A 16828-nucleotide genomic window follows, 5' to 3' on the forward strand; every position below is an offset into this window, starting at 1 on the left:
AGAGTGAATCAGGCTACACTAGTCAAGTTAGTAATGGACTGTTAATGATGTGCTCTCGGTGCTAGATTCAAGTTTTGATACCAAATGACATGCTCCAGGTATCAAATTCAAGCTCTGACACCAAATGATGTACTCCTATGTGGTTTGATAATCTCAAGGTCTCGGGTTCGAATCTCTCCTATGCATTTGTACCAAAACATTTGCTAGAAGTGTGCTCTTCGTTTAGGCTTGGGGGACATCGACTTCTGTAAACTATATTAGGCCTTTGGTGGTGCTATATTTAGTTCGTCTGATATGTTTGTTATTGAACATGAAAGCCAGAACATTGCATGTTGCCGTCACTATTGTCCGCCATTTACACTCAACAAAAAAAAGAAATTTATAATTTCAGATTTTATAGAAGGTATTCTTATGTAAATTATGGATTCAAAAATTTGAGTAAATTTTATGCAAGTAGGGAATCATATGTTACTATGAATGAGCCCACATAATGCCGCGGATCTCCAAAAAAGTTCTCAATCAACCATTTTCCATATGATAGAAGGAAGAAATGATATTAGTAATGTGTGAAAGTATAACATTTTAAAAAATTAATATAGTGTGGCTTATTTTAAAATTGATAGAATACTTTAATTTTGAAATTGTCTTAATTTAATAAACATATAGCCGTCGAGGAAAAAATGAGAAATTTAATTAGATGATAAGATAATAGCGTAAATAGCATTATATATCATAACATTTGCACTTTTTCTCAATTTTATCCCAGTCTAAGAAAATGACATTAGACATCTGAATGTATAGGGTGACGTTTCAAATCTATCACACCGTTAACATTTCGTCCATTTAGGATAGAAATTTGATGTGGCATACAACGGTGTTGATGTGGCAGTGTGGGCTTCTCCACGTTGGCTAACTTGAATAGTTCGTCGGGCCAACTTCAAGCTAACCATTCTCACCATTGCGGTCACCAATTTGCGAGTTCTTTGATGCTATGAAAAACTCATTATTAAGACTACAATTTAGAACCAAGTTTTGAGTCAAAAAGTGAAGATTCGAGCTAGAAAACTGTTGTTGAAATCTGGTTTTCATCACACAACACACAAATTTTGTAGAGCTATATCTCTTAAACCGTACAATGAAATTACGAGCCGTCAATTGCTGTAACTTTCTTGTGAAATTAAGAATATGACCATGTAAATTTTTCGACCAAGAATGACTCTAATGGAATTCGCCATTAGAGAGAGAAAACTCGAAATGTAATGGCAAATTCCATTAGAATCGATTTTAGTCCAAACAATTTGCTTAGTCATATTCCTCACATCGCAACGAAGCTACAAGAGCTCGCAAATTGGTGGTATGAACGATGAGAATGGTCAGCTTGAAGCTGGCCCGATGAACTCTTCATTAACGGCAATGAAGCTACAACAGTTGACGACTCGTTATTTCGTTGTACGGTTCGAGAAATATAACTCTGCAGAGTTTTTGCCTTGTGTGATGAAAACCGAATCCGAATTTGAACAATAGTTTTCTAGCTCGAATCTTCACTTTTTTGACTCAAAACTTGTTTCTAAATTGTAATCCTATATATGAGATTCTCGTAGCATCCAAAAACTCACAAATTGGTGGCTTGAGCGAAGGTGACGGTTAGCTCGAAGTTGGTCCGATGAACTCTTCAAGTCAGCCAACATAGAATGGGCCCACACATTACCATGTCAGCACTGCTATGTACCATGTCAGAATTTCCATCTAAAATGGACGGAATGTTGACGGTGGAATGAATTTGAGACGTCACCCTATACATTGGGATGCATCGTGTCATTTCCATGGGCTGTGATAATATTGAGAAAAAAATACAATGACTGGGATAGTGTCAACCATTTTTCCATGCGATAGAAATACGACAAATGATATTAATAATGTTAGAAAGTCTTAACATATTAAGAAATTATTATAGCGTAACTTATTTTAAAATTGACAGAAAACTTTAATTTCGAAATTGTCTTAATTTAATGAACATATGGCCATCGAGGAAAAATGAGAAATTTAATTATATGATAATATGATAAAAACTAAAAAGCAAATGTTCATATAAAACATTAGAAATAGTGATTAAATAGCATGTACAAGGGAGAGAATTACGCATATACATATACATGCTAGGAACTCAATTATTTTTATACAATTGAAAATATTAATACATAACTATACCATATCTATCTATATTACAAATAAAATTGCCACTATATTTATTAACATATAATTCTAGCTAATTTCTCTGTGTTAAGTGTCTCATATTTGTGATATCTGGTTAGAATATCCTCATATATATTACGAAGAATTTTTTTCTTTTAGCAATTAGAAGGCGAAAAATATATTGGGTGCATTGTAGTGATGAGAAGATGAACTATATTATAATAGTACAATAAACATATAAATATCAAATATTATAATTCTTGTAATTTTATTAAGTTACAAACTTAATTGAAAATTCTGATATTAACCTCATCTCGAAAAGTATACACGGATGTGGCAGAAAAGACCAGAATCTATCTTAATAGTATATGGAATGAATATAAAAAGTAAAAAAAATGCATAAATAAATAAAAGATTAGTTGGAAAAAATTCATGTTTGAATAAGTCTAAAATCATAATTAAGAAGGTTATCTATTGGTATAACCTTACATTTCACCGGGGAAAAAAAATTAGGACATTTGGACTTCACAAAATGAAATGTCTACATAATCTTTTAGTGACCAATTAAAAAAGTGTTTTATATCTTAAAAAATTATTGAATCTCTCAAATTATTTTCTATATATACTAGTCCTCATGCACGCGCTTCACGCCTGCGCGATTGCTTTCGGGCTTGGGTGCAAACTCGAATAACGCTTTACCAGTCCAAATTGTTGTTCTGGAGCCAATAAACAAACGCGATTATGGAATTAACAATAGAAAATATTAAAATATTCTCCTTCACAATCAATAGCTACTCAAGTTTAACGAAAATGCACAAATAAAATGCTATGCACGCCGCGGCCTACACTATTAAAATCTAAAAAAAAAACACACACACACACACATGCCGTGGTGTGGTGTGCCTAGAAACTTATTTGTGTATTTTCGTACAAACTTGAGGAGCTGTTTATTGTGAAAGGGAATATTGTAATATTTTGTACTGTAATTCCATAATCGAGTTTCTTCATTGGCTTTAGAACAGGAATTTGGACTGTTAAAGCGTTATTCGAGTTTGCACCCGAGCCCGAAAGCAACCGCGCATGCGCTAGTAAATTAGATATATTACATTTCAAGCAAAATAAAATAAAATAAAAATAAACTGAACTTATATACGTATATAAGTTCAGCTGGCATAATCACTTATATGCATACATCCAAAAAAAAAATAAAAAGAACTCATACATACAGAAAGAATCAAAGGAATAGAGCAGACTACAAATTTACTCTTCATCATCTCTCAAAGGTTACTCATCATCATCTCTCAAACAGTGTTATCAGAGCCGGACCGGACATCGAACCGGCCAAGGCATGGGTTCATGGGTTTATGGGTTCAACCGGGAGTTCGATGAGTCGGACCGCTTGTTTTATTATAAAAAAAATAAATATTTATTATTTAAAAAAAATAATATAAAATACAAGAAAATAGAAATAAATATTAGATTATAATTAATATGTGTCCAAAAAAATACAAAAAAAAATTATTTGCATCTAATTGCAAATGACTCATAGAAGAGAACTGATAGTCATTTATGACAGTGCCCAATGTCTAGCTAGCAGTCTATAACAATGAAAAAAATATATATTTCAAGCTCTACATTAAGAAAAACAGGGCAATAACAACCAATAAAGGTCTCAAACTCGACCACATTTAAGGAATAGTTTGAAAGTTCATCGCTACTATGTAGAATTCATCGCAACAACTCCGCAACTTGCCTAGGATTCTTGATGTTTATGAAGTTATGAACAGTCATCCTGTGTCAAAATTATAATCCAGATAAGTCCAAGTATTTGTAATTATTTCAAATAATAAAGTTGTAAAACAATGGATTATAATGTTAGTAAAGAACTGTCTTAAAATAAAGTAGGTAGCAAACAACATAATAATGGCACAAAAGAATGGCAAAGTTCCTTTCAATTAATCTCTCCCTTGTTCATGTCAGCTAGTTTTCTATTTTTTGGATATGGCTAAGAGTAAGTAACCCTCAATTCAAAGACATCGCACTTGCACAAAAACATCAAATTATGGTAAAAGAAGAAGAATGTGAACTTGACATGGAATGACTCTAAATTATGCAGCTGGTAAATAATTCATAAGGATTCACATGTATCAGTCCACACATGTTAGGTGCTTCAATAAAATTCCAAGATAAAGACTCTCAGCTTTAAGTTGAGTAAGAGTTCAGCAATCAAAATATACTTCAACAGCAAATGGTGCAGAAACATTTGTATTCTGTTTCATAAAGTCTGCATCTTTCAGAGAAATTCTAAACTTTAAACTCCAGCAAAGCAAGACACTGGAGAATCCAAGACCCAATCGAAGGAGCATTTATCAAAGAAGACTACTACTGAGAAGAGCAAGAAAAATTTTGGACCCTGAAAGTTCGTAAGTCGTGATTGATGTTTGTTGCCAACAATCTGAATTATCAGTAGACTAAAACACGACTAAGATCATTTCCCAAAACTCATACGATGCTAAAGATTAGAACAGACCCGTAAAGATTAGAACAGAGTGTCCAGACTCCAAAGCATTGTTATCAGCAGCAAATCTCGCAACGATTTTCTGGAAAATGTATGTAAATTGAGTCTCTAATCACCAGCAGATGGAAAAGGGGAGGATGGTTACCACTTACCAACTGATTGAAGAACAACGGGAGAGAATCGAGAGATCGAGGCAACCGGCGACTGAGTAGGTAAATCGAGTCGCTAATCACCAGCAGATGTAAGAAGAATCCGATGAAGAGGAGGTCGAAGATGAAGAGGAATCCGATGAAGAGGAGGGTCGAAGATGAAGATTGAAGTCTGGAGCCTGGAAGTCGAAGCTCGAAGGTGAAGACGCTGAAATGAATTAGGGTTTCCAGTGGCAATTAGGTTGATTTTCGATTTGGGTCAAGAGATTTGGGTCGGGTTTCCCTTAAAAATCCAGAACCCATCCAACTGGCCGGTTCGAATGGGTTCGATGGGTTTATAAAAAAATCGGCCGGTTTTTTGGATTCACCGGTTTTTTTATGCATTTTCGGTTTTTAAGAGAACCGGACCGGTCACAGGTCCGGTTTCCGGTCCGAGCGGTCGAACTGGCCGGTCCGATCCGATTCTGATAACAGTGCTCTCAAATGTTAAATATACATTATAGCAAATTATGCCATATATCATATGATTTCATCTTTTATTCAAATCTATCATATGCTTTTAAAAGTGTCAAAAATATTTTTTTCAAATTTATCCCATTAATGAAACATAAGTAAGCTCCAAATCTATCCCATGGTTTTAAATTTTTGTTCTCAAATCTATCATATAGTTTTAATCATTTTTTCAAATCTATCACATGATTTTAATTTTTTTTCAAATTTATCCCAAACAAAAAGACCACAGTGACAAGACCGTTAAATGTTGACTGAAGATACAATGGCAGAATAGATTTGAAAAACAAATGTAAATTATAGGATATTTTTAACACTTTTAAAAACAGATGATAAATTTGAACAAAAAGTGAAACCATGGTATATATAGGGTAAAAACCCTATTTTTTACAACAAATTTTCTGTAGTACAGCACATTACCTCCTATAAAATATTGCACGACTGAAACCTATCTCCCTATTTATTACACTGTAAGTTAAGAAACAACCAAATAAAGTAGGAGGTTCAACTGCAAAATCGGAAACATCCCTGCAATTCTTTACTTAATAATAACACCACTTGTTTGTCAATTTTCTCTCTTGTGGAGGCAGTTAAATGTCTTACAGATCCTTTTGTGCCGTTGTAGCCCTAACTATGTCTTCTAAGTCAAAATTTAGGAGAAGCTCCTGAGCATAAAGCAATTACTGCCCTTCCAGATCTTGTTCTCATGTAATTCCTCCATGACATTTTTGCCTTACTTACCCTTTTTTCTGTTTCTACGGGACTAAGCCAGTCTTTTGGGAATCCGAGCTGAGTAGCCCAAGAAAAAATCAAGATTTGCCAGTACCAAGAAGATCAAAACTTACAGGTTATTTCTCTTACATTAGCCCTAGTTGAATGATCCTCTTGTGCTCTCATCAGGAATAGTCCATGACAGCAATTACCCACCAGAATCCCTAGTCAGCACTTGCTTCATGTCGCTCGTGAGGCAGAGAGCAGTCACGGGACACTTATGGGACTTGAAGCGCGCAGGAGTAATCTGTGTTCGGTTGCCCTATTACCAAAAGACATAACATCAGCCTCTATCATGTTTCTGCTCTCCCACTGCAGCTCAATCTCAACCTCTGAGCAATGGACAATCCTGCCACAGTCTAACAGCCCCACTTTGATGCCCTATCACATACCAGTTTGTGTCCTGCCAATCAGAGAATGTACAGCTCATCACCAAGAGAATATAATCCTTCATCGTGGCTCATAATTTTTATGCAGCTTGCAATATCAGAGTTGGAAACAGTGGATCTAGAAAGTTAAACAATTTTTACTTAATGCAAAAAGAACAGTAAGTGAAATTATGAGTTGGTGGCCCTTTCAAAAGTCGAGCTATGAACCAAATGAAACATCGGCCTCTCCATTGATCAGCAAACTAATTAATAACCTTGCGCTTAAACAAGTACAGCAGATGAAATTCGAGAGTCTGGTGTCCTTTTCGAACTCGAGCTATGGACAAAATGAAGCACCAGCCTTTCAATGTAATGTCTATTATAATGATGCTTAGATGTGGAATTCACTGAACCTCTGTAAGGTCAGGGGATCATCAAAATCATTTGTCTTTGTGAGGAATTTTGAAGCTTGCACAGTATCAGATTGATCAGTAATTATTGGCGTACCAAAACTTAATTGTGCACAGAATAGCTTCTTGGCCTTTATTCCTTTTTTTGTTATAGAGGAAACAGAAAACCGAAAAGTTAACCTCTCAGAAATCGCAATTGACAGATAAAAAGTATAAATATGTGAAAGAATAAGCGAAAGCCTTTTGTCTGAAGTTCATTAGTAAGATTTTTCGTACAATGAAGCTTCATAAACAGAGGAATAAAATCAAAATGAAAAAAGTAAGAAAGTGAAGTCGTTTTCTAACCTGAGTTGCGATACGGGCGGGGAGTGAAATAATGTAAACGGAACGTTGTGTGTGTGTGTGTGTGTGTGTGTGTGTGTGTGTGTGTGTGTTGTGGGGGGGAGGGATTATTTTGCAATTTTTGTAGTTTTTCTCAAGAATTAACATTAACATAACGGTTTATTAACTGAGAATTCTCTTAATTAATAGTATTAGATATACATTTCGTATAGTCCTTTTGCACTTGCCCAACATGCTTGAAGACCAAGAGAGAATATAGCGTAGTGGTGCATCTCTCGTCTCGTGATCAAGAAATTTCAAGTTCGATACTCAGTAGGACTACCTGTATCTCTTTATTAGATATTTAAGATTTTTATTAAATGTATTAGACTTATAAACCTCCCTTATAATCGAAAAAAAATGACCGAAGACCGAACAACTTCCCAAATTGAAATCTTCGCCTGGAAAGTGACCATTTCCCCCACAAAAAAAGCTCATTTGCTACTTGGATTGCCATCTACCAGTTGAGAAATGCTTCCATGAGTGACACATAGATTTAAAATCTATGTAACACATTCAAAAATGATAAAAAGTTAAAATTTATTTCTAATTTAAAACTTTTTTTTCATTTTTTCCCAAAAAATAATTACATAAATTTAAAATATACATGACATTCATTTAAGAATTTTTCCTAGCTGCTCCACCAAGGAAGAATCCTCTTCCCAACCCAAGAAGAAACATCTAGAGAAGAACCCCACATTCCGCCACGTGTCAGCCACTCGATGCCGAGAGTGTCCTAGTAACTTCTTCCTCCACAGTGAAACTGCAAAGGAACCCAATTCCTCTCGAACGTTCTCAATCTCTCCCTCGTCTTCTGTCCCCACCGTCAGACTCGTAAGTCGCAAACATCCTTAAAACCCCTCGTCGGGTATTCCCAAACCCCACCAGTCAAAGCAACCAAGAAGAAAGAAGCACCAACACTAGCAGTAGCAGGGCAAGCAAACACTAGCGTAGAAGGAACTTGCTTGTTCTTCACCCTGTCTCGGGCTCGAACCATGTGGACGCCGGTGTATAGGCCGAAGACCGACTTGGAGGGTGGGGGAGAGACACCGCTTTATCCAACGATGGTGGAGAGTCCCGAGCTCCGGTGGGCCTTCATCAGGAAGATATACTCCATCCTCACCCTCCAGCTCCTCCTCACGGTTGCTGTCGCCTCCGTCGTCGTCTTCGTCCATCCCATTGCCCGGTTCTTCGTCACCACTGGCGCTGGCCTCGCCCTCTACATCCTCATCATCATCTTGCCACTCCTCGGTATGTAGACTGCGCCTTGCGATATATAGATGTGATTGTGATCAATTTATTGTGTTAGTTTTATATCGTGCTGAAATTGGTCGGTTCGGACTTTGGCAGTGCTGTTGCCATTGTATTACTATCACCAGAAGCACCCGGTGAACTACCTTCTGCTCAGCATCTTCACGACTTGCCTTGCGTTTGCCGTGGGATTGACTTGTGCCTTCACCGCCGGTATGATATATCCTTTCTTTCTAAATATCCATGGGCATGCTCTCTAGTCGTCATTCTGTTGCTATGATCCTTTCTTTCTAAATGTCCATCGTGCCATCTTTAGCGAATTTCAATTTCTGCGGGTCGAGTGATATCATTTAGTTAATGGACATCACCATGTTCTGCCACCAGTGTGCTCCGATGGCAATATTCGGTTAGGCAGCCCAGCTGCCTTTCCAAGATCTCTTTTTTATGATTCGGATGTTATTGGTTCATGTTCACCCTCGGGAATGATCCATGGCAGGTAGAATCATATTGGAATCTGTTATCCTGACGGCCGTCGTGGTGGTGAGCCTCACGCTCTACACATTCTGGGCAGCGAAGAGAGGCCACGATTTCAGCTTCCTGGGTCCCTTCTTATTCGGTGCCATCATCGTGCTCCTCGTCTTTGCCTTTATACAGGTACCATATCTAATACCTATCTGAGCATGCCAGGCCCAGTATGTTCCTTTATACTAGTAGCGATTCTAATCTTACTCTGAGATGCCTGTTGCTGCGGTTGGGTGGCTGCAGATTCTTTTCCCTCTGGGCAGGATCTCACTAATGATCTATGGGGTGCTGGCATCGATTATCTTCTGTGGCTACATAATATATGACACGGACAATCTCATCAAGCGCTTCACATACGATGAGTACATATGGGCGGCCGTCGCTTTATACATTGATATTATCAACCTCTTCCTGGCTGTGCTGACAATCTTCAGAGTTGCTGAGAGCTGAGAAGATATGCAGTCTTGGCAATGTTTTGCATATATATGTGAAACTTGCATAAGATTAAATGTCATACTAATGACACAATAGCTAGCGATTTGAATTGAATGGTATTTCCATTAATTGCGCTTGTCATTGCGGAAAAGTAGCTGGATGCCGGTGCATGGTGCAGATTGGCAAGTTACTGACAGGTATATCGGAATGCAGTTTCTATGTCCCAAGCATTGCGATCGTCTTGCATCTTACATGAAGCACTCGCCACTGATAAAAAGTATGTCTGAAGGCTTAATGGCCTGCCTTATATAGATAATGGAAAAGCAAAAACGATGAATTAATTCGTTTTTTACCACATATAGTAAGGTATTTTGACACGTCTCAAAACTCATGTCCGTTGTGCTATATCTACCGAGAAAGATATCCGTCCCGCTATGCATGCATACATATATATATATATATATATATATATATATGGGAAGCACTTTGAAAGTTCTAATAGAGGGTATATTTGCTTTTCATGCTTTCAAGTTTTTCTTTTCTTTAAAAAAAACGGATAAATTAATGTAAATATAAAAATTACTCAAATTGTGAAGTAAGTAATAATAATATAAAATATTATTAAATAATAATATAATAAAATAAAATATAGTGTAATGTAACTATTCTTAATTTAATTTTAAAGTTTAATTTAGAAAGTATTTAAATAGGGATTGTTATTTATGAAATTTGAATGAGTTAACAATATTATGGATAAAATTTATCAATGTAATAGCATAATAATGGTTGGTGGATATTGAATTGTCAAATTTTACACATACTTTATAATCAAATTGAAGTAGAATTTAACTATGAAGTAAGTAATATATTTTTGATCATATATATATATATATTGTGAATGATTTTATTTGTTAATTTTTCCATAAATTGCAGGGGCAATCCATTTGTGTATATATATATACATACACGTATATATGGGGTTGAAACCTGATGCTGCGTTTGGTTTGAGAATTGAATTTTGATTTTAATTGTTTTTTAATGATTATGTTGTTGAATTATGAAAAAAAATGTAAAAAATTAATGAATAGTTGAGAGAAAGTAATGATTGTATGACTTGTGTCATTAAATTTTAGAAAAAGTAATCAATAATTGAGAGAGTAATAATTGTGTTGTTGAATTGTGAAAAAAATAATTAATAGTTGAGAGAAATGAATGATTGTATTGTTGAATTGAAGATAAGTGAAATAGAGTTAAAGTTAAAAATATTTCCTGAAAACAAACAAGCAATGAATCTCCTGGGGAATTTTATAAATTTGGTTGCACTGCACTAAGTAAATTAATAAGATCATATAAAAATTAAAAGCCAGTTACTTTTGAAGCATTTTTCAGGAAAAATTTCTTAATAGTAGAGAATTGTAAAATATGTTTACTTATATAAAAATGAAATGATTTTTTAAGAAATTTTTTCGACTATGTAAGAGATTAGAAATATTCTCTTTTTGGTTCTCCAATTTTACCTTATTCCATTCTTTCTAATTCCAAATTTTAATTTGACTTTCCTTTTTTGTTTGTTAGTCATCATTTATTTCTACCAAATTTAGGACTCAATACTAAACTAGTGTTTGATTTACTACGAATTATATTATACTAACTTTAACATTCATATTTCTATAATTTTCTGTGGAGAAATAAATTTAGAAAATAAAATAAAAAGTAGAGATGAAAAGTGAGAATCAATTCTTAAAAGTAAACAAGCCCTGAATATTTTATTAAAAGATTTATTACGAAATGTGTGTTAATTGTTTTAAAATTGTGCGGTTTACTTTTTGTTTTTTCTTTTTGGGTGGAACTTATTTTCTCTTTTTAATAAATTTATTGAAAATTCAATTAATTTAATAAATTGTACTAATTTATTTTGATTGCACTATGCATTCGATTATACCATAGTGTTTCCCAAATTTCTTTCATCCGAGTTATTAAATTGGGTTAGTATTTTAATATGAACAATCGATACTAATGTGGTGGTAGCTCAGTTAGGCTTCGTTTGGTTTTTGAGTAAAATATCTTACTCAACCCAACTCAACTCTATTATTCATAAATTCAATACAATCATTTATTTTTTACCTTTTTCGCTAATTTAATAATAAATTCTCTTACTCATTTTTTAATAATTTTATATTTAATTTTTTAATAATAAATTTTCTAACTAATTTCACATCTATATATGCATAATAATTTTTTTAATAATAAATTTTTCATCTACTTTCACATTTATATATACATATACATATATATTCTCACACATCAATATTTTTGTCAATATTCGCAATCATTGCACAAAATCAAGGATCATTATCCAACTCGAAAACGAAACACAAGCTTAGTATTCAGAGCTAAAGTATAGGCTTGTGTCGTGTATCATAGGTAGTGCTTTTAGAATATAAGACTAGATGTTGAATCGGTCGAAGCTTGGGTTCAGAGTTTTTTTGGTCAAGCCTATGTTCGATGGGTCAGACCACGGGTTTAATTATAAATTAGATGCTATTGATATTATAAAGAAAATCGATGCTGAACAAACGACAACTCTAAGAACTATAAGAAAATACATTCATAGAACACCTCTCTCTTTCTCTAATAATTATGAGATGCCTTATAAAAGTTTAAAAGTTGAGAAATTAGATAAAGTGGTGGCACAATGTAGTTGGTTAACGAGTAAGTTGTTATATTAGCAGGTAGTGGGAGGTCGCATGATCAAATCCTTCTTTCAACATATTTATTTTATACCTCATTAAAAAATAAAAGCAAACCCATAAACCCATTAAATCGGACTGGTGAGGGTGACGGTTCCCGATCGAACTAGCTAGTCGAATAACAGTGATCATAGGGGCCACAGTGATGATTGCAGACCCTGGTGCCCCGTTTGTTTTCAGGGTTAAAATCACAAAAATTTTAACTTTAACTTTAACTCAACCCACTACACAACAAAAATACATATTTTTCAAGTCAAAAATTTTAACTCAACACACTACACAACATTTTGTCCTTTTCCACAATCAAAATCAAAGTTACTTTAACTTTGAAACCAAACGCACCATTAGTGGTGGGATTTGAACCCATATTACAGAGCTGATTAAAAGAGTTGCATCTACTCTTTTTTAAGTATACTAGTAGGGAAGCGCGTGACTACCAAAACTTGAATGCTAGATATTTTTTCATGTTTTAATTTTACATTCTCTAAGGCAGCATACCAACGATTGGATGTCATTCCATGTTATTATAGATTAATAAGAAACGGATCTCACAACTATACAATATGGTATTGCATTAATGAAAGAGCAAAAAAAAATTAGAACATGAATTCAACTGTTATAGACAACAAAGTAGCAATTTTTTTGGGCCAAACAAAAACCATTCTTCATTTCATCATGTATCAAATATTATATCAGATTTTCATGTACAAAACAATAAATTACTCATGGTACATCTTATAGTCCTCTGCTACCATAATATCTAAATAAGACGGTGATGCGGATCTCACGAAGGATTATGAAACCCGATAATCAACTTGAATCAATTCCCAGATCGTCAAATACAAATTTAAATGAAGAAGATTATTGACCCGCTGTTTATAAAGAAACAAAAACCAATAATATCAAGACAATAATTATTGACATGTTGTTATGAAGAAACAAGAATCAATAATATCAAATTATACCGAACCTCACGAGCTATTACACTTGATCGTTCGAAGGAGTTCAATGAAGAACAAAGGAGAAAATCTCACCAAAAATAGTCTAACATATAATCAACTACTCAGCCTCTTTTACATAAGCATATGAGCAATTAGAAAGAAATAAACTTGATAAATAGATTAACCTTAATTTCCTAAAACTAGAGACAACAAAGGAAATTAAAGAAATGCCACCTAGAATAGTTGGCATTCATTTAATCCAAGTTCAGCACCTCTCGACTTTCCTTATGCGTCCACTCCAATTTAGGTCGAGCTATTGACCATCTCATGGCAAGTCCATTGAATAAAGCCCTTTGGATGCCCAATTGAATTAGATTCCTCTTGGCCCAAAAAGCCACCATCAAGCTCTCCATAACTTGTTGGATTCGTCTTGCCTTTGCTCGTGTGATTGGTCCACTTGGTACATGCAAGTTTCTAAGATCTTGTGCATCAGCTCCTTCTTCACGGATTCGATTTTCAAGCTCTTGTGCATCAACCTCATCAACATGTCCGCAATCCTCATCATTCCCCCTCTCTTCAAAAGGATTCATCCTTGAACCAAGACCTACATCAATAAGAGAAATATCATAAACATTAAAAGTTAGGTAAACATTACACTCATATGGTAAATCTAATTTGTAAGCATTATCATTGATTTTGGCTAAGACTTGGAATGGTCTAATTCCTCGTGGACTCAATTTGGATTTCTGTTTATTCGGAAATTTTTCATTCCTCATATGAACCCACACCCAATCTTCGGGTTCAAAAGTCACTTTCTTCCGTCCCTTGTTGGCATGATCAGCATATTGCTCATTTTTCTTCAAGATATATTGCCTCGCCACTTCATGAATCTTCTTCTCCATATATGCTTTTTTATTCTTTTCATGAGGACTAAAAATCTCACTCGTAGGCAAATGGATCACATCCAAAGGTGTTAATGCATTAAAACCATATTCAATCTGCAATAGTGAGAAGTTAGTGGAAGAATGCACAGTACAATTATAGACAAACTCAATAAACGGTAAGCAATCTTTCCAAGACTTTAAATTCCTTTTTATAATAGTACAAAGAAGAGTGGACAATGTTTTATTAACCACCACAGTTTGCCCATCCGTTTGGGGATGACAAGTAGTAGAAAATAACAATTTAGTTCCCAACTTTTCCCACAAGACATGCCAAAAATGACTCAAGAACTTAGCATCACGATCACTAACTATGCTCTAGGTATCCTATGCAATTGCACTACCTCCCTAAAGAACAAGTTAGCAGCATGTATGGCATCATCAGTTTTGCAATACGGAATAAAATGAGTCATCTTAAGAAATCGATCCATAACCGCAAAAACAGAATCATGACCTTTAATAGACCTAAGCAATCTTAAGATGAAATCCATGGATATATTAGTACAAGGCTCATTAGGAACAGGTAAAGCCATATACATTCCATGGGGTTTGACCATAGATTTCGCCTTCTTACAAGTAACACAATTAGAGCAAATTCTCTCCACATCTCTCTTTATATACGGTCAAAATAAATGTTCTCTCAAAATATCCAAATTCATAACTACCCCGAAATGACCCATAAGACCACTCCTATGCGACTCCAGTACAAATAATTCATGTATAGAAAACTAGGAATGAATAACTTATTCTCCCTGAACAAGAATTCATCATGCTTATAAAACCTACCAAATGCACCCCTTTCACATGCGCTATAAACAGCACCACAATCAGAATAATGTAAGTACAACTCCTTAAGATGCTCAGACCCAAGAAATTTTGCATTAATAGAGAGGAGTACATATCTCCGTGATAATGCATAAGCTACTACGTTTTCCTTTCCTTGCTTGTACTAAATTACGTATGGAAACATCTCTACGAATTCGACCCACTTTGCATGTTTGTGATTCAGCTTATTTTGTCCTTTTAAATGCTTCAATGATTCGTGATCCATGTGTATGACAAGTTCTTTCAACTACAAGTAGTGCTGCCACACCTCCAATGCGCACAACAAAGCATTAAGCTCCCTGTCATATGTCGAATAATTCGAGGCAACTCCACTTAACTTCTCACTAAAGCAGGCAATGAGAAATTTTTCCTGCATCAAAACAGCCTTATACCAATCCAGGAAGTGTCACATTCTATCTAAAATTTTTTCGAAAAATCAAGTAAAACTAATAAAGTTGTAGATCAAAGCCTTTCCTTAATCAAATTAAATGCTTGCTCTTGCTCCACTCCCAATTTGAAACATGTATCTTTCTTAACTACTTTCGTCAATGGTGCAGTCATGTACTAAAATCATGCACAAATCGCCTATAAAAGTTAGCTAAACCATGAGAACTTCTTACATCGATTATGGATTTCAGCGTTAGCTAATCCTTGATTGCTTTACCTTTTCCTCATCAACCTTAATACCCTTGGCACTCACAACAAATCCCAAAAACACAACTCGATCCATGCAAAATGCACATTTCTTCAAGTTAACATATAGTTTTTGATGTCACAATGCTTGAATAAAACGCCGTAAATGATGGATATCATCATTCAAGCTCTTATTATATACCAAGATATCATCGAAATTGACAACCTTGAATTTTACAATGAAAGCACGCAAAACATGTTTCATGAGCCTCATGAAAGTGCTAGGCGCATTAATCAATCCAAATGGCATAACTAACTACTCATATAAACCATGTTTTGTTTTGAAAACCATTTTTCACTCATTACCCTCTTTCATCCTAGTCTGATAGTATCCACTTTTCAAGTCTATCATTGAGAATAAAGTAGAACCATGTAATTCATCCAACCTATCAACTAATCAAAGAATAGAATGTCGATACTTTACTGTCATTTTGTTTACAGTGCGGCAATCAACATGCATACACCAAGTATCATCTTTCTTTGACACCAACAACATCGAAACCACACAAAGACTCACGCTCTCACGCACATGCCATTTAGCTATCAGCTCGTCCACTTGCCTTTCAAGCTCCTTTGTCTCATCCGAATTACTTCGATAAGTTGGCCAATTCGGAATCGCAGCTCTAGGCACAAAGTCGATTTGATGCTCTATTCCTCTTATTGGTGGCAAACCTTTAGTTAACTCCACATGATAGACATTTCCAAACTCCTACAAAAGAGAGGTAGCACAACTTGGTGAAGAACAATTAAGGTTAGAGAAATAAGCATCTTTGTAAACGAACGAGATTATTGAACGATTAGCTTTAAAAGTACTCTTGATCTTTTTTTCTTTTACATAGAAACTCATATTTTTTCTCTTTTCGCTCTAACTCTTTCCTCACATCTAAAGCTGAGCTCTCTTTTTTTCCACTCTCTCGATTTTCTTCCTCTCGATTATTGTCATTTTCCTTTCTCATTTGCTCACTCTATCTTTTTCTTTGAATCTCAGCATCTATCTCACTTTTTCTCATTTTTCTCACAAATGGATCTCTTGATTCGGAGCTGATCCTCATGCACCTGATTAGGTGTCAATGGAACAAATGTCACCTTTCTCCTATCATTAACAAAGGAATATCGATTCTTATACCCATCATGTATTACTCATCTATCAAATTGCCATGGCCTCCCAAG

General features: G+C 34.9%; 1 protein-coding gene across 1 annotated transcript; it reads left to right on the plus strand.

Moving 5' to 3' along the window:
• The first annotated feature begins 8129 nt into the window (after positions 1 to 8129).
• Positions 8130 to 9865, plus strand: LOC116210147 (protein LIFEGUARD 2). The gene is made up of 4 exons (XM_031543967.1): positions 8130 to 8551; positions 8651 to 8764; positions 9048 to 9205; positions 9317 to 9865. Exons 1-4 carry the CDS (start codon positions 8296 to 8298, stop codon positions 9521 to 9523), a joined length of 735 nt encoding a protein of 244 aa, XP_031399827.1. The 5' UTR covers positions 8130 to 8295; the 3' UTR covers positions 9524 to 9865.
• Positions 9866 to 16828: the final 6963 nt, after the last annotated feature.

The sequence above is a fragment of the Punica granatum genome, chromosome 6 (assembly GCF_007655135.1).
Source record: "Punica granatum isolate Tunisia-2019 chromosome 6, ASM765513v2, whole genome shotgun sequence".
NCBI classification, from domain to species: domain Eukaryota; kingdom Viridiplantae; phylum Streptophyta; class Magnoliopsida; order Myrtales; family Lythraceae; genus Punica; species Punica granatum.

Coding starts and splice junctions, on each gene's coding strand:
- LOC116210147 (XM_031543967.1), top strand. CDS start 8,296: ATGTGGACGCCGGTGTATAGGCCGAAGACCGACTTGGAGGGTGGGGGA. Junction 8,552..8,650: donor CATCATCTTGCCACTCCTCG/GTATGTAGACTG, acceptor GGACTTTGGCAG/TGCTGTTGCCATTGTATTAC. Junction 9,206..9,316: donor TCGTCTTTGCCTTTATACAG/GTACCATATCTA, acceptor GGGTGGCTGCAG/ATTCTTTTCCCTCTGGGCAG.